Source organism: Polypterus senegalus, chromosome 3 (assembly GCF_016835505.1).
Source record: "Polypterus senegalus isolate Bchr_013 chromosome 3, ASM1683550v1, whole genome shotgun sequence".
Taxonomy (NCBI): Eukaryota; Metazoa; Chordata; class Cladistia; order Polypteriformes; family Polypteridae; genus Polypterus; species Polypterus senegalus.
The window spans coordinates 103,595,200-103,620,630 of record NC_053156.1 but is presented as its reverse complement, the minus strand read 5'-3'; the positions used below and the strand labels follow the sequence as shown (position 1 = coordinate 103,620,630).

Sequence of the window (25,431 nt, the reverse complement as noted above, 5' to 3'; positions counted from 1 at the left end):
TGTGTATACCTACTGCAAATCCCGTGGATTATTTGCTGGAATATCTCTAGAAGGAACAGGACTAATTGAACGAAAAGATGCCAACAGAAAGTAAGTAATTAATCTGGAAGTCATGTTTTTCTTTGAGCAAGAATTATTCAGAAGAAATAAAAATGTAAACAACATAATATGAAATGTATAGGGTTACTGAAAATATTTTCTGCTAATAATTTTGTATAGTTGAATAGTTAAAGATACTTTAAATAATAATTGGTTGTGTTTTCAGTTAATGAGGTTGTATGTTTTGTTATGGCGCCTGCTTACCTCAACATTTTAAAACACTGTAGAAGGTGGTGAAGGTGACACAGAATATTACACATATCAGCGGACTTCTGTTCAGTATATACTGTATATAATACTAATTTTACAAAAGCAAAATGTCTTGTTAAAGATTTTAGCTGTCTTCCCCATTTGCTTTTGTCCCTCTTTCCTTCTGGCAAATGGTACAGAATCGTGGACATTTGCACCAGAAGATTCAAAGACAGTTTCTGTTAACAGGTTGTAAGAGTATTAAACTGCAAGTTATAATAACAAATATAGCATGTGTTCTTGTATATATTTATAGTATATATAATTGTACATATATTATACTTTATGTATTCTGTTTTTTAATGTGAGTTTATATGTTTTTGTTGGTGTTACACCACTTTCACTGTCACTATTCTGAGAGGACAAAAAGGTAAGAATTTTATTTTACTAAGCACACATAACAGTAAATCGGAATCTGATTATCATAGGAAATACTTCTATTCCCAATTGATCAGAAGTTTGTTAGAGTAAAATTATTTTAGGTGTCTAATAGGAAATGCCACTTGAGAGCATTTTTTTTCTGAAGTGTGATGGTATGTGTATTACTATTGTTCCAGTAGGGCATGTAATCTAAGTTGTCACAGGAGACTCTTCTAATGTTCAATCATTACTCAAAATTTAGCAATCAGGGGACTAATGATTATTTTGATTTCAAGGAAAAGTAAATGTAAGCAAAGCTGTTGCTCCTATAGGGCCTGTGCAGGGGATATTCAATGCAAGGGTCTCATAACACATGACCAATGACATCCCTCTCTTCTCTAGAGTTTTTCCCCATAATACACTTCAGAGTCAAGAGAAATAAATGCAGTGTCACAAATATGAGTTGAGATTAATTATATGTTGCAATTATTCTAGAAGAATCAATTTAATCATGGACTGACTTTAATTACCAGGAAAAAAGATTTGATAATTTTCTTTCTGACACTGTCTGGATTATCTGGAGATGTATTATTAAGTAAACACTGGTACAGTTTACAAACACAACCTATACCATAATTACAGAAAGTATAATTTATGCAGAAGACAGAGAGGAAAGGTTAGAAAATGTGGCTAAGTTTCTTTTAACAAAGTGCCTGATATGTGGGAAAAACACATTTTCATTAAGAAACTATACTTGAGATGCATTTGTTCAAGGAATAAACATATTGTTTATATAGTTGTTTCTAGAGTTAACTATATTTCTTCCTGTTCATCTTTTCCCACCTCAATGTTGGATTGATGTGCTTAAACAACCTTTTCCATACAGCTTGGTCTTGCACCTCCTCCCCAGTCACACGCTTTTCCTTTAAATCTTCTTTTACTCTATCCATTCTCCTCCTCTTTAGTTTCGCTGGCTTTCTCTTCGCCTGTACTTCCATTCCCATCACTCTTTTGCCAACCAATTCATTGTCTGTCCTCATCACCACTTAACGTCTATACCACTTTGACCTACTTTCCTGTGCTTATTTCTTCTTCTGTTCTTTTTTGCAACTCCACACATCCATCTCAACATTCTCATTTCTGCTACTTCTAACTTATTTTCTTGCATTCCCTTTACTACCCATGTCTAGACTTCATACATTAATGCTGGTGTCTTAAAAATCTTACCTTTAACCTTCGCCTTAATTCTTTAATCACACAATACCCCTGATACCTTCTTCCAATTACTCAATCCACACTATACTCTATCTGTGCATCTAATTTTTCATCTTGGGCTACCACTGATTCTAGATATTTAAATTTATCCACTCTTTTTAATAACTGTCCCTGCAGGTTAACTTCTTAATCTAATATTCTGTATTCTTATTATTTATCTTCAGTCCTCTAGCTTTCCAAAGCCCTTCTCCATTCTTCCAACATCATCTCCACTTCCTCTTTTCTGGTGCTATACAACACAATATCATCAGCAAAAAGAAAGAATCAGGGGATTGGTCTATTATCCCATGACTCAACACATCCATAACCAGAATAAAGAGGAAAGAATTTAAAGAAGATCACTGGTGCAGACCTACTTTAACTGATTTCTTGTTCTTTTCCCCAACATTACTTTTAACCCGAGTCCTCCCTCCCTCGTACATATCCTGGGCAATCCTCACATACTTCTCTGTTACTCCTCTCTCTCTCATGAACTTTCAGACTTCTTGATGGGGCACTCTGTCATCTGTCATGGGGATTTATCTCTATATAGTTTTTTCCACAATCCTGAATTTTTCCCTTCTCCTTTTATAAATGTGTGCAATCACATTGCTCCTCTGGTGTTCTCTCCTGTACATATACCTTCTGCATTAGATCCTACAATACATGTATTCCCCCTTCTCCAGGTATTTCATCCGGTCCTATTACATTTCCATTTTTCACTGTTTTCATTGCCATCTTTAGTTCCTTCCTCCTTCACCAAATACTACCATTGAATTTTAGTAGTTTTCTTGTAAGACTGCAAAAATGTAAAAAAAAAATCAATTTTATTTATTTATTTTTTTTAATCAGATTTTACTGTCAGGAAATTCGTGCTACTGAAATTCTTTTAGGTGATGTTGAGCCACCAACGGCAGCAGCAGATCTGTATGATATGCTTAACTCCTTTTGTGACATGTATGCAAACAGAGACTCGGAAAACACAAGACAGGCATCAAGAAAGGTTTGTTTCACAATTCTAGAAAGATCTTCAATATATTGTAGAACGCTATTTTTGTTGTTATTGTTAATTATTAAAGTGTCTATGGATTTAAAAAAAATTTCCATAGTGGAATAAATTTAGCTATTAAAATGAAAAGCAAGATATAGAAACAAATTACTTTACTGTGAATGAAGTAGCTAATACTAGAAATATTATAAACTCCTAGAATCTATTAAGTTTAAAGTATTAAATAAATGTTGAGATCCACTATACACCCCAGCAAGAACTTTTTTTCCTTAGTTTTGATAAACTTTTTAGTACAGCTACTTATATTTCTGTTTATTTTTAGTAAAGTATGTTTTGTTTTGGCTTTTACTAATTCTCTAACATTCTCTTTCACTTCTTAGGGGTCCTGTGGTTGCATTAGACATCATTGTACTTATAAGAAAGTTATTCCTCCGGGATACCTGAGCATAGTTAAGAGACTGTAGGATTACCACTAACAGTCCCAGTCTGAGAACTTTTTAAGTTGCACCAAAATCATAAAAACTCTCATATATGATAATGTGTTACACAGCACATAGTATACTTTAATGTGGCTTTTTGCATAGACAGTGTTTTCTTAACTATGTAATATAGAATTTGTTAATGATTACCTTGCAGTGAACATATGCATAAAATGGTTATGCGTAATTGCTAATGTTAGTACTATTTGTGTTTTAATTACTTATTTCTATTCTGAGGTTATATTATAAGAGACCAATAAAACATTTTTACAGATAATTTCTTGCTCATAGAAAATATGAACATGGTATTAAAAGTATGCACTTAAAAAAACTTTAATATTTTGCACAACATCATTGTCTTAAAGTTTTTCAAAGTCCTTTTTTTTTGACATATTAGTCCATGTCAGCACTTGTATCTTTAATGGACATAAACCAGTTAAATGGCTTTTCTTTTTAAGTCATATTGGCATTAAATTAATTTAAGCTCTGCATATACCTACTCACAACACATCCTGATCTTTGGTAGTGCTTGATAGCAGTTTTCACTTTTTTCTGATTTCAAGTCTACAGTGACTTCAAAGAATTTAACCTAGTAAACAAAAACTCTTAATTTGGCAAATCATGATGGAAAGGTCAAAAATGTTTGAAAATCTCCTTGAACATAGTTGGTTATCTGATTGAAGGTATCTGATACATAAAGGGTGCTAGGATACAAGGTTTTTTTAGCTTTCTCATAGTTTTACGTTTAGTTTTTTGCACCTCTTCGGTTTAAGTTGCTATATTCTAAAAGATGTTCAATATACATAAGTTTGCTGCATTGGTTTTTTTTGTATTGTTCATATAACGTTTCTATAATTTCCTTTTAATTGTATGTTCTGTGTTCATCAATTCCTGCTTGCACTGCCTTGGTTTATAGAAGTAATAAAATGCTTATATACAACTTTTCAAGAACACTAAATCTTAGCATGTGGAAAGACATAGTCTCAGATATTTCCATGTTGCAACATCTATTTGTGAATCTTTCAAAAGGCCTGTCATTCTGAATTTGCTTTAGCCAAAGTCGGAGATAGTTACGACTGGGCCCTTCTCATTATTTCTAGCCAAAATAGGCAAGCAAAAAGTATAAAATTAATATATTGTTACACACTGGCTTCATATGAAAATACTATGTTCCCTGAATTAAATAAACAACTGCTTTTTCATGAACTACTTGATTTGTTTTATTTTGGATGCCATCACAACATGTGATCTACATTATTTGTCGATTGTAATTCAGCTGTTTCGTCTAGACACCCTCCTTCCTCTTATTATATACTCTGCAATTTTTGGCAAGGATTACAATCTGTACACTGGTCTCATATCATTGACCTTCTGAGTTAAAGAATGCTTTTTTACCATAAAAGTAGAGGAGAGAAATAAAAATTGACCAGCAGCCTCCAAATAAAGTAGGCCAAAAATATACAGTATTAATTGATTCTGAATACATTTAAGCTGGCACAGTTTACGAAAAAGAGCCATATTAAGAGCAAACAAAAAGTACAGTGTACATAACATTATTTTTGCAGTTTCTTTAGTGTATGACTTACTCCTGTGACTGTTCTCAATTTGACTTCTACTTTCAGGTCAATTATCCGAAAACTAAGCCATCTTACAGACCACCTATCTCAAGTTCATTTGAGAGACCAAGAGGTAATTTTTTTTTCATTACATACTTTCATTTAAAACTATCATAAGTTGACTATTATCTGATATTTCATTTTTTTTAATACTTTCAAATGTATGAATGTTTATCTGTAAAGCGTATGTGTGTTTTACTTTTTTTATTTCTTTTTTTTATCAGAACGAAGTTCAGATTTTAAGTCTGATGCTTCTGACTATCAGTTTAATACTCGTAAGTAAATTTATTTTATTTGTAACATAAAGTAGTAATGTTTACATTGTACGTACTGGATTCTTTTCAAAGAACAGTTTTTAAAAAATTAATTGTGTTAACCATTATTTAGATCTTTATCAAGTTTCCAAGGAAAAAAACAATGTTTTACTAATCCTAAAAGAATTTGCTCAACATATTTGGGGGGAAAAAAAGATTATTTTCTTTGAATAAAAGTATTCAAAAATATTTTCAAACATATGTCATATGCCATACTCGTTTTAGCACTTTATGTTTATAGTATTCTGTCTGAAAACTACAAGCGTACTATTTTAAGTAACAGAATCACTGGCCAACTGGGCATATTGTGATCCTAATTTCATTGGAGGCTAATAAAATCATGATTGAAAACTGCAAAACTTTATAGAAACTACTGATATGTATTGCTTTTTAATATAGTTCAGTTTAATGATTTAAAGTTCAGTGTTTCATTTGATGATATATATTGGGAGCTATTTAACCATGTATTTCTAAAATGTTTTTGATTAATAATAATTCTGAAATCACTGACAATGTAATCTATACTGTGATCAGAATCAATAATTCAATACATATTAATGAAATTTATAAAAAATCAAAAAAAATATTTAAAGTCAATCACACTATATCTAGATCAATAATACTAACTTTTGCAATTTAAACAATAATCCTCAAGCTGTATACTTCTCAGAATAAAGGAATCTGAAAATATACATCCTCATTTCTCACTTTTCTATTTATCAGCTATTAACATTAACATTAACGCATTATGTATTATTTATAACTTGCAGCAGCTGGCATTGACCAGGTTAAGTCATTTTGAGGTCTGTTCCTTTTTTCTGCTAGTCTGGGTTCAGTTTCTTATGGTGTTTTACTTGCTCTGGAAAACAGCACACAAAGCACAGCAAAATAGCATCTTGTGCTAGGACTGCCAGATACTATGAATTGCTCTGTCATATCTTGACTGCAAGCAAGGTGGCACTGTCCTTAAAGCTCACTGTAGTAAAATGGGGAAATGGGAAAACGGATACTCCTAGAATAAAAAAAACAGATAACAACTAAGAAACACGGTATTGTTAAATTTTTGTTCTATGCATTAAATAATTTTAGTTGTATTTATTTGCAGACAATGATTTATATTTTTCTAATTTTATTTGTTTAATTAACCTCTTCAATTTAAATAATGAACACTTGGTTTTATGATTTTTTTTTTTTAAATGTTCAGATACAGTGGTGTGAAAAACTATTTGCTCCCCTTCCTGATTTCTTATTCTTTTGCATGTTTGTCACACAAAATGTTTCTGATCATCAAACACATTTAACCATTAGTCAAATATAACACAAGTAAACACAAAATGCAGTTTTTAAATGATGGTTTTTATTATTTAGAGAGAAAAAAAATCCAAACCTACATGGCCCTGTGTGAAAAGTAATTGCCCCTTGTTAAAAATAACCTAACTGTGGTGTATCACACCTGAGTTCAATTTCCGTAGCCACCCCCAGGCCTGATTACTGCCAAACCTGTTTCAATCAAGAAATCACTTAAATAGGAGCTGCCTGACACAGAGAAGTAGACCAAAAGCACCTCAAAAGCTAGACATCATGCCAAGATCCAAGGAAATTCAGGAACAAATGAGAACAGAAGTAATTGAGATCTATTAGTCTTGTAAAGGTTATAAAGCCATTTCTAAAGCTTTGGGACTCCAGCGAACCACAGTGAGAGCCATTATCCACAAATGGCAAAAACATGGAACAGTGGTGAACCTTCCCAGGAGTGGCCGGCCGACCAAAATTACCTCAAGAGCGCGGACAACATCTAAAGAACTGCAGGCCTCACTTGCCTCAATTAAGGTCAGTGTTCACGACTCCACCATAAGAAAGAGACTGGGCAAAAACGGCCTGCATGGCAGATTTCAAGACGCAAACCACTGTTAAGCAAAAGAACATTAGGGCTCATCTCAATTTTGCTAAGAAACATCTCAATGATTGCCAAGACTTTTGGGAAAATACCTTGTGGACTGATGAGACAAAAGTTGAACTTTTTGGAAGGCAAATGTCCCGTTACATCTGGCGTAAAAGGAACACAGCATTTCAGAAAAAGAACATCATACCAACAGTAAAATATGGTGGTGGTAGTGTGATGGTCTGGGGTTGTTTTGCTGCTTCAGGACCTGGAAGGCTTGCTGTGATAGATGGAACCATGAATTCTACTGTCTACCAAAAAATCCTGAAGGAGAATGTCCGGCCATCTGTTCGTCAACTCAAGCTGAAGCGATCTTGGGTGCTGCAACAGGACAATGACCCAAAACACACCAGCAAATCCACCACTGAATGGCTGAAGAAAAACAAAATGAAGACTTTGGAGTGGCCTAGTCAAAGTCCTGACCTGAATCCAATTGAGATGCTATGGCATGACCTTAAAAAGGCGGTTCATGCTAGAAAACCCTCAAATAAAGCTGAATTACAACAATTCTGCAAAGATGAGTGGGCCAAAATTCCTCCAGAGTGCTGTAAAAGACTCATTGCAAGTTATCGCAAACGCTTGATTGCAGTTATTGCTGCTAAGGGTGGCCCAACCAGTTATTAGGTTCAGGGGGCAATTACTTTTTCACACAGGGCCATGTAGGTTTGGATTTTTTTTTCTCCCTAAATAATAAAAACCATCATTTAAAAACTGCATTTTGTGTTTACTTGTGTTATATTTGACTAATGGTTAAATGTGTTTGATGATCAGAAACATTTTGTGTGACAAACATGCAAAAGAATAAGAAATCAGGAAGGGGGCAAATAGTTTTTCACACCACTGTATGTTTCCAGATTATTCTTGACTTCCTTTTCTGGATATTTTGCACACTATTGAAATACATAAGTGATATTTTCTTGACTTGTCAATATTATTTATTTTTTAATGATTTAATATTTTTAATTTGTTTAATTAAATTTATAAAAAGAAAAACAGTTCCAAACTTTCATAAAGAGTAAGCAAAAACATTGGAACTGGTTTGATTCAGCCAGGAAAACCTAGCATATTAATATTAGTCCTAAATGGTAATGGGGGATAAAAGGACAATTACAGATTTTACTCTTTAAAAACTTCTTCTAGTTATGAAAATCTTTTAATAAAAATATGTCAGTGTTACTGTACTTTTAATCCTATTTGCACAACTCTCAGATGATTCCCTAAATCCTGAATCCTAAAACACATTAAAGTTTCAGGTGCTTCATCACATGCTCTTGAATAGAGATAACTTATGTTGTGTGAACATACAAGTATGTTATAAACCAGACATTTATACTGTAGAAATATAAAATATTTTTATTTTTAGGATAACGGGGAGTTTTTTTTAACAAAACCACTTTGTATTTCTTCTACTGATTGTCCTTAGTAATGAGTGAATTTTCTCAGTTATCTTTGTTTGATGTATACTGATTAAAAAAAATAAATACAGCCCTTTCTGGAATAAGAACATTATATTTGTAATTTGTTTACTTTCATAAAATATTGTCAACATACAGTATTTTAGTCCTCTGAAAAAGCAATATAGCTTGTGTAGTGAGGCATTGAAACTTGCCACAGAAAAGCAAGTAAGGGGCACTTTTAGCCAGTGAGGTCCAGGTAGAAGAATGTTTGATTTTGTTTCATTTAACAAAAAAAACTTAAATCTTTCATCACACAAAGACAAAAGCTACACTTAGTTTCATATACATTCCATAATTCCTTTAATTGTCACCAGAAGCAAGGGAGAGGATCGTATGCATCATATAGGTGGGCATGTCATGTGCTAGCATTCCTAGACACTGTGAATTAAATTGCTCTACCATGTCTCAACTGCAAGAGAGATGACTGTCCAGAACCTGATTGTTCTCATGTTACCACACTAGAAGCTGGATAAACATAATAGTCTGATCCATCTATGAGATCCTTTCAGATCTCCCACTTGTTGTACTGCTGAAATTGCTGGCATACAAAATGTCCATCAGCAACAGGACAGTGAAGCAAACAGGCTCCATGAAAATGGTCTTAGAGCATGGTGGCCTGACATTAGCCCTCTGTTCACACTGACCTGACCCTACAGCTACATACAGCTACTGTGGTCACAACTGTCCTGAGGAATACTAGTGTTCAATTGCAATAACCAGTCTTTTCTTCGAGACCTTAAACCCATTGTGTTCTTGGGGACTTCACTTTTGGATGTCCTTGATCACAGCATCTGGACACCTTGCTCTCTGTCTGCCAATGGCAACTCTATTATGCAGAATGGGGTAATATCCTACAACTACAGATTCAGAGGCTTTATTGGCTGTGTCCACCTGAGGTGTCTAGCATTGCTGGCCACAGCAAATGTACAGCAGCACAACTGTTCCTAATGGTCATAGCTATTGTCGATTTTCTTTTTTTGTACTGTTTTGTTTCTCTATTTTTGTAATTTTTCAAATTTTACGCTAAACTATGATGCCATGAATTGTGTTTTTCAGTAGAAATTGAAATCTTTCAAATTAGGCAACATTTATTCATTCTTCATTCCTCTAGCTTTGGTGCTGCTGTAGTCTGCTTCAACATTCAATGCATTATATGTTCAGAGATGTCGTTCTACACACCACTTTTCTACAGGCCAGTTATTTGAATATGTTTAGCCTTCCTATTACCTTCAATGAGCCTAGGCTTTTCCTTTTAATCTCTCATTAGAAATATTAGGAATGTGCTAGATAATCTATAAACTCCAGACACTGAAATATGTGTGAAAATCCCAGGAGGGTTTATGTTCTGAGATACTATAATCACCATCCCTTTCATCAAGGTTCAAGGTTAATTAGATAATGTGCTTTGACTTTCCTAATTTTAGGATGGACAATTAAACAGTGAAACCTCTTAATCACATCTGCATGCTATACAGTATGTGTGAAGTTGTATTCACATGATTTGCTATTTGCATGGGCAAGCTCTCTGTTTGCAAATGATACAGTAGCCACTGAGTGCTTATGATATATACAGTGTGACCGGTGGTAGGGAACCAGATCAGAACAGGGAGAATCTTTGGGTTTCCAACCCAGTAATCCCCGCTTAATCGATCACGAGTCCTGATTGTAAATAAGATGCCACCTTTTTGCTGCTATCGCTTCTTATGGCATCCCGTTCAGGAGGGACAGAGCCTACTCAGAGCATCATGTTTGGGCTTTGGTGCCCTCATTGAGCTTCTCTTTGGTGTTGTGGGGGGAAAGAGAAGATACTGTTAGCAAAATGCCTCCACGTGTCCCAAAGTAGCATCACTTTCCTCAGTTGAGCTTAGAAGATGATCCCTGTATATACAGGTATATTATGCACATTGTAAACTTACAAACTTTCAATAATAAACTGTTTTTTCATGGCACATGAACAGCATTAATAACAGCAGTGACTTTCTAGATTAGCTCATGTCTTGCCTTATGTTTGTGAGCATCAAAAAACTACTAATTCTACTAATTTATTTTAGATTAATTTAAGAGTTATTAATATGCTGAAGAAATGGAAAATAGCTATGTTTTACATACCATGTAGGTGGTGGGCAGCACGGTGAGGCAGTGGTAGTGCTGCTGTCTCGCAGTTAGGAGACCCGGGTTCGCTTCCCGGGTCCTCCCTGCGTGGAGTTTGTATGTTCTCCCCGTGTCTGCGTGGGTTTCCTCTGGGTGCTCCGGTTTCCTCCCACAGTCCAAAGACATGCACATTAGGTGGATTGGCGATTCTAAATTGGCCCTAGTGTGTGCTTGGTGTGTGGGTGTGTTTGTGTGTGTCCTGCTGTGGGTTGGCACCCTGCCCAGGATTGGTTCCTGCCTTGTGCCCTGTGTTGGCTGGGATTGGCTCCAGCAGACCCCCGTGACCCTGTGTTCGGATTCAGCGGTTTGGAAAATGGATGGATGGATGTAGAAGGTTCCTGTTTCCTTGTTTATGCAGTCAGCGAAATAATTGTAATTGGTGCATTATATTTTATTATTTTGTATTAGATGCAGATTTTAAATTATGCTCGTAAATCAGGGTTTGATGAAGCAAGCTTTGTTTAACATTTGTACTACCTATTCCAATTGTGTAAGGTATTACTGCCATCTAGTGTTTTTTATTATTTCTGTTACAGTTTCTTTTACATGGAGGTACATAGCCTGTACACTTTAGTTTGTTCATATTTTTTGTAATTAATTTCTGTGAGGAGTAAAAAGGGGAAATGTTTTTAATACATACAATGAGTCAAATCATTTTACACCTATAGCAGTTACATTCAACTAAGCCTTTGGCACAATAGCTTCCACCAGTGCTTATTGACGCATCTTTTGGGGTGGATCTGATAAAAGTAGGTGTAAAACAGTGAGACAGAAGAATGTATTCTAAGTAAATGGGCAGTAGCTACTAGCCAGGTAAGCAGGTAATCTGCCTTGTGTAAAGAAGTACCTCAATTATTGTGAAAAATACACTAAAAATGTCACAAACATGGAAAGTACAAAAGAAAATAAAGTAGGAAAAGTAATGCAAACAAGTTAAATGAGAGTCTGCTAAAACAACTTCCTTTAATATCTCCTTAATTAGTAATACCAAATCCATTTGCTTGAGAACATCTTCCAAAAAATTGGCTGAGTATTGGAGTACCCCTTTAGCAAGTCATACTCTCCATGAGTCACTATCCAATTTGTCTAGAAAGTGCCAGCCGGAAGCATAAATCTGAAAATGATCTGAAAACTAGCAGCCAAATTCTGTGACTATTATTGCAGGCTAATAATGTTTCTGTTTATGCAAATTAGCCTCTTAAATGTTGGGTCCGGTCAGGTTGAAGAGCATGCACTGTACAGCGCATTGCCATACTCACCCCACGACAAAACAATGCAAGATCCCAGTTGGCAACCTCCCAGATAGACATGCGTTCCTGTCACACCCTCCGGAAATGAGCATCCATCTGCCGCAGCCAAGTATTGTGTGGGTGTCCTCTTGGCTTGGTCCAGCTGCTTGGATCCTCAGCAATGAGGAACCTGTGAGCCAGATCACCCTCAGGGAATCGTCCCACCTAGCCATAAGTCCATAACTGATGCTTCCTCATAATTCAGGTAATGTGGCACATTCGGGACACCATGAGCAACCGCTTATTCAACACCAGCAGTCAAACCAGCAGTACCCAAGGATTCTCTGAAGAGATACAGTACCAAAGGAGTCCAGTCTTTATCTCAGGTCACTGGATTGTGTCCAAGTCTCGCAACCATATAGCAAAACAGGGAGCACCAGGACTCTAAGGACTTGGACCTTCAGCCTTTTTTTCAGAGATATCTGGAGCACCACACACCCCTTTCCAGCTACCTCATGACAACAACAACATTTATTTATATAGCACATTTTCATACAAATAATGTAGATCAAAGTGCTTTACATGATGAAAAAAGAGAAAAAAAGAAATATTAAGAATTAAAATAAGAGAACACTAATTAACATAGAATAAAAGTAAGGTCCAATGGCCAGGGAGGACAGAAAAAAACAAAAAAACACTCCAGATAGCTGGAGAAAAAATAAAATCTGCAGGCGTTCCAGGCCATGAGACCGTCCAGCCCCCTCTAGGCATTCTACCTAACATGACCCCTCATGCTCTCCCTATCTGTCTACTGACTTTATATGAAGAGTCACCAGAGACATGAATATCACTGCCAAGGAAAGCAAACTTCTCAACAAGGTTGACATTCTGTCTGCAGGCAGGCATACTGCTGATGGCTGTGCCCAAGAGGTCAATAAAGGTCGGAGTCTTTGTTTTTAGCCAGAACATTCACAAGCCCAGACACTAGAACTTCTCGTTCAGTCTCTTGAGAGCTCCGATCAGAGCCTACATTGACTCTGTGAAAATCACAGCATCATCGGCAAAGTCAAGATCAGTGAATCTTTCTTCACCAACAGATGCCCCATAGTTTCTGGACCCCATGAACCTACCCAAAACCCAATCCATGCAAGCATTGAACAGAGTAGGAGCCAGAACACGCCTCTGATGAACCCCAGAATCAACTGGGAAAAACGCAGAGGTTCTCCTTCAAAGTATCTATATAAATATATTATTATTATTATTAATAGTAGCAGTTTTAAATGAAAGTATGAAGGTTAAAAGTAAGATTCTAGACAAAGGTTACAGCTGCACTAAGAGATCCAGACACCTGTTCCCTAATTCCTAATTATTCCCTCAATGCAAATTAATAGACTCATTTTTCTGTAACGTGAATTTTGAAAACCTTAACTTTTTAGCATTTCTAAGCTAGAGAAAGAAGGTCCTATATAATCTGAAATTTGACAACATTAAGTTAAAATCTGTGTCAACAATAACGTGACACACAAAAAAGTTTGTTTTTAAGTATTTAAAGATGCACAATCTTTAGGCATCTTTTAATTTACCTCACTAATTAACTAAAACAGTTAATGTTATAAAGAAGTAGTATTATTAGGATTTGTTGATAAGAATGAGTGATCTTCACCTAAATTGAAGGTAACGCTGTGTTTCCCAATTATATTTTCTAACAGAAACTTATCAAAAGAAAATGAATCTGTCCCATCATTGATCCCTGTGTGACAAAGTAGTTATCAACAAGATGAGATTGTTCTATCCTCAGTGTTCTACACTTAAAAAAATAAAAATCTGATATGCATTTTTGTAAACAGCCTAAGAAGAATGGCTAAGGCAGTGGACTTACAGGGTTGCCAGTTCAATTCACTGCCTCTGCCTCTCTGAATCATCATCAGCAAGTCCTTTAACTTTCCAGTGCTCCAACTGTATAAAAATCCATATACACATCCTTCTCATTTATTTACCCCAAATAAAGACATCTGCCAATATTCAACAGCAGCTGCGTTTTCAAGCTTGTATCACATAATATAATCAATGCTATCAAAGGCTGTGCCTAAGTTTAAAAGCATCCTAATGAAAACATTTGTTACATTGGGAGTATATTCAAATATGATTTTTGATATGAATTAAGCTAATGTCTGTATTGTGACCATGGTTAATTTTCTCATCAATGCTGTTTTTTTAATTTTTTTTTATTTAGATTTTTATTTTGTGATTACAGTCTTCATTAAAACTTCAGAAAGAAATGTCATGTCATTTTTCTAACCCACTTAATCCACACCAGAGTTGTGGGGGTTATATTGCTTGAGCCCAACTCCGGTAAAGTGCAGTGCAATTTAGCTTCACCAATTCACCAAACCTGCATGTGTTTTGGAAAGTAGGAAGAAACTGGATCATCCAGAGGAAACTCACGCAGACACAGGAAGAATATGCAGAGTCCATGCAGGGAAGACCTGGGATGCACACATTGGTGCCCTTACTGTGAGACAGCAGTACGCTAACACAGAGCCAATGTGCTGCCCCAGAAAGAAATGATACATTTAAATCATTTGGAAATTCTAGAAATAAAATATTTCTTCAAGTTTAACTATTACAACTTTGAAGGTGCTAGGAACAATTCTCAGTCAATGAAGATTTTTGAGTATGCACTGTGCAGCAACTACAGTTTAGAAGTATATGTTAAGAATAGATGGTGATAATATTCATTTTGCAATATCAGTCATAAAATAAAGCTGGAGGTGGCAGAGTTAAAGATGCATTGGGTGTGACAAGGATGGATAGGATTAGGAACAAGTCCATTGGAGGGTCAGCTCAGGTTGGACAGAGTCAGAGAGGCAAGATTGTGTTGGTTTGGACATGTGCAGAGAAGAGATGCTGGGCCTATTGGAAAAAGGATGCTAAGGATAGAGTTGCCAGGCAAAAGGAAAAGAGGAAAGCCTAAGAGAAGGTTTGTGGATGTGATGAGAGAGGACATGCAGGTGATTGGTGTGACAGAGCAAGATGCAGAGGACAGGAAGATGTGGAAAAGATGATCCATTGTGGCAACCCCAAACGGGAGCAGCCGAAAGAAGAAGTAGTCATAAAATTTGTTATTCCTTTAGTTTTGCTGAGGATTTAAATATAAGGACTGAAACCGAGGTCCAATAGTACTATATCTAGAAATTGAACTCTCAGTTTGTAATCTTATGCTACCTAATTTTATATTAAAGAAGTGAATAAGCTTATTGCTACAAGGTGTTTTGAGAGATTTCTCACTTGTCAGGTTAGCTATCATTCTAAGTGAAACTGAAGGGTAATCAAAAGCTGAATAAAGGAATATGTTTTTTATTCTGTAATTCAAATAATGAAAACACGTGTGCTTGACATCTCTCAGAAGAATCCCTCCATAATTTGAATAGTATTTCAAATGATGCATTCTTTTTTCACTATTTACACCAGAGACATGAAGGTGGGGAACTAAAGCAGTTTCTTTAGTATTGTTGTTTTGCTTGTTCACAAGATAGTCCTTTTTTATTTATTTTTTTTATTTTTTTATACATAATCCACAGTTTATCTCAACTGCTCAAGGTCCTCCAGGATCTATATAATAAAAGCCCAGCGTGGTATCCGTGTCCGGGTCCGCGTTCCTTTTGGCTGTATAGCCGCCCCGTAGAAAAGCCCCAGTCCGTCCCTTCTCAGAATTCCTGCTTACCCCCCCGTTCTTTCCCCTTTGCTTTTATTTTTCCTGTTCCCGAAAATCTTTTCAAAACAAAAGTAAAGAAATAGACAGAGCGTCACATTAACGTCTTCTCCCCTCTGCCTATTAAATAATCAATAAAATGAAATAAAAAAATCACGAAAGAAACAGAAACCACAACCTACCCTTACAGCGTCCACCGCGCTTCTGGCGTTACAGCCAAACACGTGGTGTATGCAGGTTATGAGGTGTGACACTAATTAACGCCCGTACTACAACAGATTATATTGTTCATATACTATTAACTATTTACAGGGATCAACTCTTTTGGGGAAGTTCATAACAAAAAAAAAAAAAAATTAATTATAAATAACATGTTCACTTGAGTATTTCGAGCCCCGCGTCTAAGTCGGATGGTTCCCCTGGTCACCAATTCGTGTGTTTCACTATGCCCACTATGCCTTTCCGTCTTCAGCTACCCATGTGCACTTGTACGGAGAAGACCTTATGGAACAATGCCGAAACGAAACGCAACTAAACCTGCTGCTGCGAGAGAGGACACATTACAGTGTGATCACAAAGCAAAGAAGCAAAGGCGTGACAGTCGCTCGCAAGAAACGGACACTCAGCCTTCACACAGATTAGCTCAAGACGCGTCTCTGCCGCACAACGAAAGGCAACTGAAACCCCTACAGAGAGAGAAGGCAGATTACGCCACGAAAGAAAGAGGCAAAAGAGTGCCAGTGAGACACTCGACGAGAGGTCCTTATGATTGAGTCCTTCAACTGTTGTCATCCAATGCGCAGCATAGCACGCGCCAAGTTGCTAGTTATAGTATAAATTGCCAGTCCAGCAGGATAAAAACTGTCACACCAGACTACTTTCCAAATAACTCAAAGGCTGAAAGGTGCTTGCTTAATTTACATTTCTTGTACTCTTCATATCCTCACCTATGGTGTTACTGTTTTTTCACAACAGTGTGTTCTGGATGAAGCATTCCTGGTCTGCCTTAAGGTGCCATGGTCAGTGCAGGAGTGACATGATGCTAACCAGTCTTGATAAAGTACCACAAGCTGTTGAAAGTTTGATCTAGTAAACTACCTCATGCAGACCCCTCCACTAACTAATCATACCCTTCTCTAGCTGCCTGCAGCTTTGAAGAGCGATGCCTCTATCTAGGCCTGTCTGTAACTGTCAGGATCCTATGATGGCATTCTTCATGGCAACAGTGGGTTTCATACTGCCATTTCTGCGTAGTACCAATACAGGGTGCAAAGGTATAGAAAATGCATCCAAAGGAGATTTTGTTGGATCTCACTTCTCACTGACATAGTCTGGGTCTAGAAGAGGCCATTTGATGCTGCCCCAAAAGATGATCCTACAGTCGCCTGGACCACCCATCATGTGAGTGTAAGATATTTGCATCTGTATTTGTCATAAATGGTGGCCTGAGATCTGGTAAAGCTAAAATTGATGCTTCTGTCAGTTCAGAGTTATACAAAGTCTACCTTGCATTCTTTAGCTTGTATCAGTAAGATAATTAATTGGGATAAAAGTGCAGGCAAAGTTATAAGCAATATATCTGTAATCTGAAGTGAACCCTTCTGAAACAGAGCAGTTCAGCAAAGTTCTTGGGACATGGGTGGTTTTTGATGGAAACTGAATTTTTAATGTCTAAACTGACTGAAATGTGCCTCAAATGGCTGCTCATTTACTAGCACTTCTTAGACCCACCTATTAATAATCTAGCACACTGTAGAGGTTTCAGAAAGCCACCCCAACTTCAGGAGCTTACATCAGAAAAGTTTCCAAATATTTCACATGCTATTAGTATGGGATCATGGCTAAGACGTGTTTCATCAGGTGCTAAAAGGTGGCAGGAGCATTACATAATCTAATCTGCATGACCATAAATCTTATTCCCTTCTTGATTTTTGGGTGAGACTGTAGGTAGATTCAAATAACTGATACTTTAAAAGCTGTAACACACTGCAAAGGCAATGGAAATCATGGATACATTCTACAACATTATTAGTCTTGGGAAGGGGAGATAGCTTCCTGCTAAACTCGCTACTTGTAGTCTCCGCTTCATGACGAGAACTACAGAAGCAAACAAAAGTCTGATAGACAGCATTTGTATGCACACAGAGGATATTACTTTCAGGAATTCCTTTGCAGTAGCTTTCTTTTGTACAAACAATACAGACAGACAAGTAATCTCCATTCTAAATGAGAATATCCTTAAGATAGTGCAGATGAACCCCTCATCATTTGCAGAGATCAAGCATTCATACTAAATCGTCAGGTTTGGCACCTCCTGCTGCATGTCCTTTCACAACCAACCTTGGTGTTCCTCATGGTGCAATGCAGCAGTTTTTTTTCATTGCCTTCTGCGTTTACTACAATGCAATGTTGCAATTCTTTTATCTGAATTGTGGTATGTAAATGTATTGTTTTTATTTTGACAGCTTCATTACACTCTAAATAGCGTAATTACACTCTAAATATTGTACATCAATAAAACAAACAGTATTGCATTTTATTTAGACATACCTTCTCATACCTCCAGGAAAGTGAACAAAAATATTTTTAATTTAATTTAATGTAGTACTAGGGTGTTGTACTGTGTTAGCCTGAAGAAGGGGCCTGAGTTGCCTCGAAAGCTTGCATATTGTAATCTTTTTAGTTAGCCAATAAAAGGTGTCATTTTGCTTTGCTGTTTAATTTAACGTAATTATTAATTGATGTTAAACTGCATCTGGCCCCACAAGCAGTCCTCCAACTTGCAGGGAAATCATGGGGGTTGGTGGCAGGATTGGCACTCCAGCCACTGTAAAAAAAACTTCACAAAGCTCCAAGACTACAGAAAGGACTCCTTTTTGCTCTCCGTGGGAGTAGCTTTGCTGCAGCCGCCCATAGGAAAGCTGCTCGCATCATGAAGGGTATGGGGGAAAGCCCTCAGGAGCCCCATCCCTGGAAGAGTCGAAACTGTTGGAGAGCCAATAGGGTCAGGTCTGTTGGGGATCGGAACTAGTGTGGTGCTGAGGCGTTGGCCACTGCACGGCAGCACTCGGGTCCCAATTTGAGGCGGCCCATACGTGTCGCGCATGGAACGTCTTTTCTCTCCAGCAAGATGATCATCTTCCTCTGCTGCCAGAGGAGCTGCATAAACACCGCATTTCAGTGGCAGCACTCTCTGAGGTGCGCACAACAGGGACAGGCCAGATCTCTGTAGGTGGATACACCTTTATTGGTCTGGTCGATCTGATGGCTGTCATACTCTGGGAGTAGCTGTTGCTGTAGCGGATTGGCTTCTTCCGATAGTGTCCAATGTCACTCCTTTCAACAAGCATATTATGAGACTCAGATTACGGCACTCCCTGGGTACCTTGTCTGTTGTCTCAGTGTATTCTCCGACCGCGGTGAGTGATATTTCATCAAGGGAGACATTTTACTGGCAGCTTCACTTGGTGGTTAATGGGTGTCCACGAGTTGACACTCCTCTGGTCATGGGTGACTTCAGTGCAGCCACTGGCACTGACAGGGCTGGCTATGAGGATTGTCTCGGTCCCCATGGGTCTCGTGACCGTGGTGAAAGTGGCTCCATGTTCCTTGACCTTGCAAAAGGTCAGGGGCTACGAATCGCTGGATCCTGGTTCCAGCGCCCTGATCCGCATCGTTGGACTTGGTACTCCAATACTGGTGGTGCAGTGAAGTATATCGATTACATCCTCGTGGGCAGACGCTAGAGGCTCTTACAAAACTGCAGGGTCTACAGAAGTGCCCAGTTTGTGAGCTCTGACCACAGACTTGTTGCTACTCTTAGGATCCAGCTTAGGTCCAGTAGGTTGGCCAGAGGCCAAGACCAGGCTGTTTCTAATGAGTTTGCACGCAGTTTGTGTGAGGAACTTTCAGATTTGGGTATGACTGCCGACCTTCCGTGACAAGACCCTGAAGGTTGTGTTGGTGTTACTAGTGTTCCCAGTATTTCATCTTGCAGGGCACCCTGGATATCATCGAGAGGAGTCGTAGTGCACGGCTCAATGGCAATTCTGGTCTGTACAGGGAACTGAGAAGGATGGCTGCGAGGGCTCTGAGGGCAGATAAAGAAGCATTTGTTAGAGGAATCTGTGAGCAAGTGACACACCATCTGTGGTCTAGCGACCCACGTCCTGCTTATAGAGGAATCAAAGCATTACGCACATCTGAATCTGTTCCTTGGAGAGTCCCTGTCAGGGCAGCTGATGGAACGGTCCTTACGGATGACACTGCAGTTGTGACCTGCTGGGCTGGCTACTTTGAGCAGTTGTTCAAAGCTGATCCTCCGACTAAGATGTTGGATATCTCTGGGTCCACGGTTCTTGAGGCTGATCCTCCAATTAGCTGTGAACCACCCAGTCTCACTGAGATTGCACAGGTGGTGAACCAGCTGAAGGGGGGAAAGGTTGCAGGGATCTGTAGTATCTGGGGTGAACTTCTCCAGGCTGGTGTTAAGGCTGTCCTCCTAGCATTGCAAACAATCTTTGCTTCCATTTGGGAGACTGGCATGATCCCAACTAACTGGAAAACGGGACTTGTCGTCCCTATCTGGAAATGGAAGGGTGATTGCCTGGTTTACAGCAAGTACAGGGGGATAACACTGCTGTCGGTGCCAGGTAAGGTCCTTGCTAGGGTCGTCCTCAATAGGATCCGTGATCACTTGCTCATCTACCAGCGACCAGAACAGTCTGGTTTTACGCCTATGAAGTCTTCCATCGACCACATCCTGGCACTAAGGGTTATCATGGAGCGCAAACGCAAATATCGGCTGAGTTTCTTTGCAGCCTTTGTCGATTTTCACAAGCTGTTTGACACAGTTGATCGAGCTGCCCTGTGGGACTTCCTGAGGATTCGCGGGATCCCCTCGAGGTTGCTGGATGTCATGGCTGGCCTGTACACTGGTACTGTGAGTGCTGTGCAGAGTGGAGGCAGAACCTCGTGTTTTTCCCAGTTGATTCTGGGGTTCGTCAGGGGTGTGTTCTTGCTCCTACTCTGTTCAATGCTTGTATGGACTGGGTGTTGGGCAAGGTCTTGGGGTCCAGTGGCTGTGGGGCATCTTTGCTGACGATGTCATGATCTTCATGGGGTCAATGGAGGCTCTGATCAGGGAGCTCAAAAGACTGAGCGAGGAGTCTGAGTGTCTGGGCTTCCGAGTGTCCTGGATAAAAACCAAGATCCAAGCCTTTAATGACCTCTTGGGCACAGCTATCAGCAGTTTGTCTGTTTGCAGAGAGAGTGTTGACCTTGTTGAGAGGTTTACTTACCTTGGCAATGATAATTAATGTCTCTGGTGACTCTTCATATGAAGTCAGTAGACAAAATGGGAGAATGGGGGGTCATGAGGTTGCTGGAAAGGGGTGTGTGGCACTCCCAATATCTATGCAAATGGACGAAGGTCCAAGTCTTTAGAGTCCTGGTGCTTCCTGTCTTGCTATATGCTTGCGAGACATGGACGCATGTAATTAACCTGTAACAATATAATGGTCCACAGAATGGCCAAACTATTCCAAATACCATAGCTGCTTTAGCGTTGTTACTCTCAAGTATTTATCCTACTGTATCTGAGTGTGGAATCACAGCTCTATAGCAGCTGATCGGAAAGAGAATTATCAGTATACAGCATCAAGCACACGCTGCCTCAGCCATGCGCTATTTGAACTGCTCTCATACGACAAACACTTCAGAGCCTTTCCTGTATGGACCTTGCGGTTCAGGAACAGTTTCATCCCAAGAACTATATACTGTAAATGCACTCAATCAGTCCATCAAGTGCTTCTTGTAGAACTATTTGTACTTACAAGTTCAATCGCCTCACTGTAAACTTGCGATACAGTTATAATATTGCACAACCTGAGCCACTTTATAAAATGCGTATTTACATGTGATGACGATATCATTTTTAAGATGAAATGCAGCAAAATATGTTTATTACATTACAGTATACAGATAAAATGCTGTGGTGGGCTGGTGCCCTGCCTGGGGATTTGTTCCTGCCTTGCGCCCTGTGTTGGCTGGGATTGGCTCCAGCAGACCCCCGTGACCCTGTGTTAGGATATAGCGGGCTGGATGATGACGGACTGACTGACAGATAAAATGTTAACATCATTTAAATAATTTATATTGTTAATAATTAAACATGTGAGAACACTGTGTCGCAGCGCTAGCTAGTTCAGGGTTTGTTCCTGACTCGCGCTGTATTCTTGCTGGGGCTGGCGCGACACTGAAAGGATAGATGGCTAGAATAATTAAACATGTACTATGAAGATATTTCAGTGTTCTTTAAACATTTTGAAGAATCGCTGTTCTAAGCTTACAGATGGCTTAACATCTATTACAGAGCTGATTGTGTGGCGATTGGTTACTTGGTAATTGGGGGTTAGTATGTTTGAAAAAGAGAGTATTGCTGCAATAAATTATTTCATCGAAGGTTGCGCATGGTGCAGCAAGCATCTTGCAGGAGGCAGGAACAATCTCTGGACAGGACGCCAGCTTGTCACTATCACTGCGCCACCATTTTCCCATGTTTAATAACATGCTTTAGCTCCTATCATCATGAAAATGATATCAAATATACATCTCAGTATTTTAATCTTTCAAAGAGCTGTAATATTATGAATGTAATAGATTCTGTGTCCTGACGGAGGAAGAGAAAGAACGTTTAAGAAGCACGTAGTGATTCACACACATAGAGCACATAGAAGAACACATACAAAACAAAGCATTTAACATGCTACTTTAGTTACGATGGTATTTGAGAAACTAGTATATAAAACGATTTAAAGATGAAGTTTATGATGTTCTACTTTAATGACAAAATAATCTATGTGATTAAAGTGGAAATCTTGACATTTCAAGCTTTTTTGTCAGTGTCCCTATTTTTTTTTCTTTTCTCTGTACCCTAATAAGTTTTCATATGACATTCAGACGATGGGCTACAACTCGCCTTTTTCATTTTTATTTCGGGCACTGTGCAACTTTGTGAACTTGAGCTTTCGAGTCTCTCCGACACTCTTATGTCACTCGATCAACTTCCTTTTGTTGTTTATACCACTGTTTAAACCAACAAATAGTACGTTTTTCCTTGCCCCCACTTGATATTCGCTGAAATTCTTCTATTTTACCCTCTTGCTTTTGCCATTGTCTTTTCACAGAACCCTGAGCTTAAGGGCTCTTTATATTGATTTGCATATTCAAAGAGGCATAATTCTGGGAGGAGTTGAGGAGTGGCAGCTGGTGTGTGCACATGAGTTACTTTTAACTCTGACCGGGATTTATGTAGTGGAAGAACGTTGAAGTTGGCGAATGCACAGATTAATGCATATGGATTTTTGTGTGTATGTACATTTCCACTTTTGTCCATACATCATGTTTTAGTGTGAATTCTATGCACGGTATTATGCATGAGGCCCCTGCTGTTCTGGGTTTAAATTCTGTGCTCTGTCATTTATGTTCCTGTGTCTTCTTTTCTTTTGGATGCCCCAGTTTTCCTCCTACATTCCCAAAGATATTTTGTTTAGGTTAATGACAATTCTAAATTGGCATCTGTATGGGTGTGTGCATGTGAATGAACCAAACAATATGCTAGTGTCCTCCACAGGGCTGCTGACTCAGACTATTGAGAAGGTGTGCTGATTTGAAAACATTTATATGGGTTTGACTGTCCACTATAATTTGTGCTTTAAATAGAGAGGGGAATTTCCACAGTAGGTAGTGAGAGAAGATTAAGAATTTTTAATTAGTTTCTTTTGGCAAAGTCTCTAGCTACCATGTAATAGAAGAAATATTTTAATTAAGGTTTTTCAAATAATTTTATATATATTATCAATATGAAATTCTGTACAGTCACAATACCAAATGTATTAAATGTATTCAGTGTTACGTATATACTTTGATGCCATTGTAGGAGTTAGCTGAAAGATGAGATATTACTGTCAATTACAACTTTACAAGATAATGTATTTCCACCATCACTGATTTCTAAATTTATCATTGGACAACCAAATTTCAAGTTTGTGAATGACAGTTTGTTGTAACTGGTGTACATAGCAGAGCATGTTGTAGACAGAAAATGGTGTAGGTTTGCCTCTGCACAGATAGCCAAGCAAGTATGTGTTTGTTTCTGTCTGATTCATTCCATAGTCTAAAATAATGTACATTTTCTGTCTGGAAGTAACTAATTAGCCATTTTAACTTGCATGTTTTCACAGGTAGATACCCTGGGAGTTCTGTAGAGGTGGTGGCTTTATATTCATTTGAAGGTGAACATCCTGGAGACCTGAGCTTTAATGCTGGAGAAAAAATCGCAGTCATCACAAAAACTGACTCCCATTATGATTGGTGGGAGGGACGAATAGGAACAGAGGTCGGCATATTTCCTGCAAATTTTGTGTCTCAACCTTAAGCAATTGCTTAATTGATATTTATTTGATGCTGGAGTATTTTATTTGCAGTGGAAATATCATATCCTAATAATGTTTTAGGGTATTTTAAAATAATATATTTGCTTTGGTCCTTTTTAGACTTCTACTCAAAGCCACTTGTACTACTGTAAATGAACACTATAGATATAAAAACATAAATTGTACAATACATTTTAACGTTTTGTGTTGATTTAAAAGTGTATAGTTTAATAAGATTAAATGCTTATTTTTATTAGTATATAATTAAATAGTATTCTCTAAATGGACTTTTATCTGCTGCTACACATTATAATAAATTATATAATTTCAACCTTGGTGATTGTTGTTTTGATTTTGTGTTGCTTAAATTATACTTATCAGCTTTATTGTGCATTATGATGTAAATTAACATTTGTGTGATATCTGCAATCCATGAAATAGATCTTTACTCGGGTGGATGACCATCCACATACAGTCTTTCAGAGTCTTTCTTATTATCCATTGGGTAAGTTTGCTTTACCACAGCAGCCAGAATAAAAAAAATCTACAGATATGTGGAAGTTTTATATATATGCTGTACTAGCAGAATACCCGCGCTTCGCAGCGAAGAAGTAGTGTGTTAAAGAAGGTATGAAAAAGAAAAGGAAAAATTTTAAAAATAACGTAACATGATTGTTAATGTAATTGTTTTGTCATTGATATGAGTGTTGTTCTCATATCTACAGTGGTGTGAAAAACTATTTGCCCCCTTCCTAATTTCTTATTCTTTTGCATGTTTGTCACACAAAATGTTTCTGATCATCAAACACATTTAACCATTAGTCAAATATAACACAAGTAAACACAAAATGCAGTTTTTAAATTATGGTTTTTATTATTTAGGGAGAAAAAAAATCCAAACCTACATGGCCCTGTGTGAAAAAGTAATTGCCCCTTGTTAAAAATCACCTAACTGTGGTGTATCACACATGAGTTCAATTTCCGCAGCCACCCCCAGGCCTGATTACTGCCACACCTGTTTCAATCAAGAAATCACTTAAATAGGAGCTGCCTGACACAGAGAAGTAGACCAAAAGCACCTCAAAAGCTAGACATCATGCCAAGATCCAAAGAAATTCAGGAACA

General features: G+C 37.9%; 1 protein-coding gene across 1 annotated transcript in view; it reads left to right on the top strand.

The window, feature by feature from the left end:
* The window catches only part of sh3yl1 (SH3 and SYLF domain containing 1), a 62,307-nt gene extending 37,665 nt beyond the window's left edge, over positions 1-24,642 (top strand). Inside the window, exons 6-10 of the mRNA XM_039747712.1 lie at positions 1-90; positions 2,815-2,965; positions 5,073-5,139; positions 5,291-5,341; positions 24,115-24,642. The exon at positions 1-90 is cut by the window's left edge and continues 39 nt beyond it. Coding sequence (XP_039603646.1) covers positions 1-90; positions 2,815-2,965; positions 5,073-5,139; positions 5,291-5,341; positions 24,115-24,308 — 553 coding nt within the window. The 3' untranslated portion in view covers positions 24,309-24,642. The remainder of the gene's footprint in view (positions 91-2,814; positions 2,966-5,072; positions 5,140-5,290; positions 5,342-24,114) is intronic.
* The last annotated feature ends 789 nt before the right edge of the window (positions 24,643-25,431 follow it).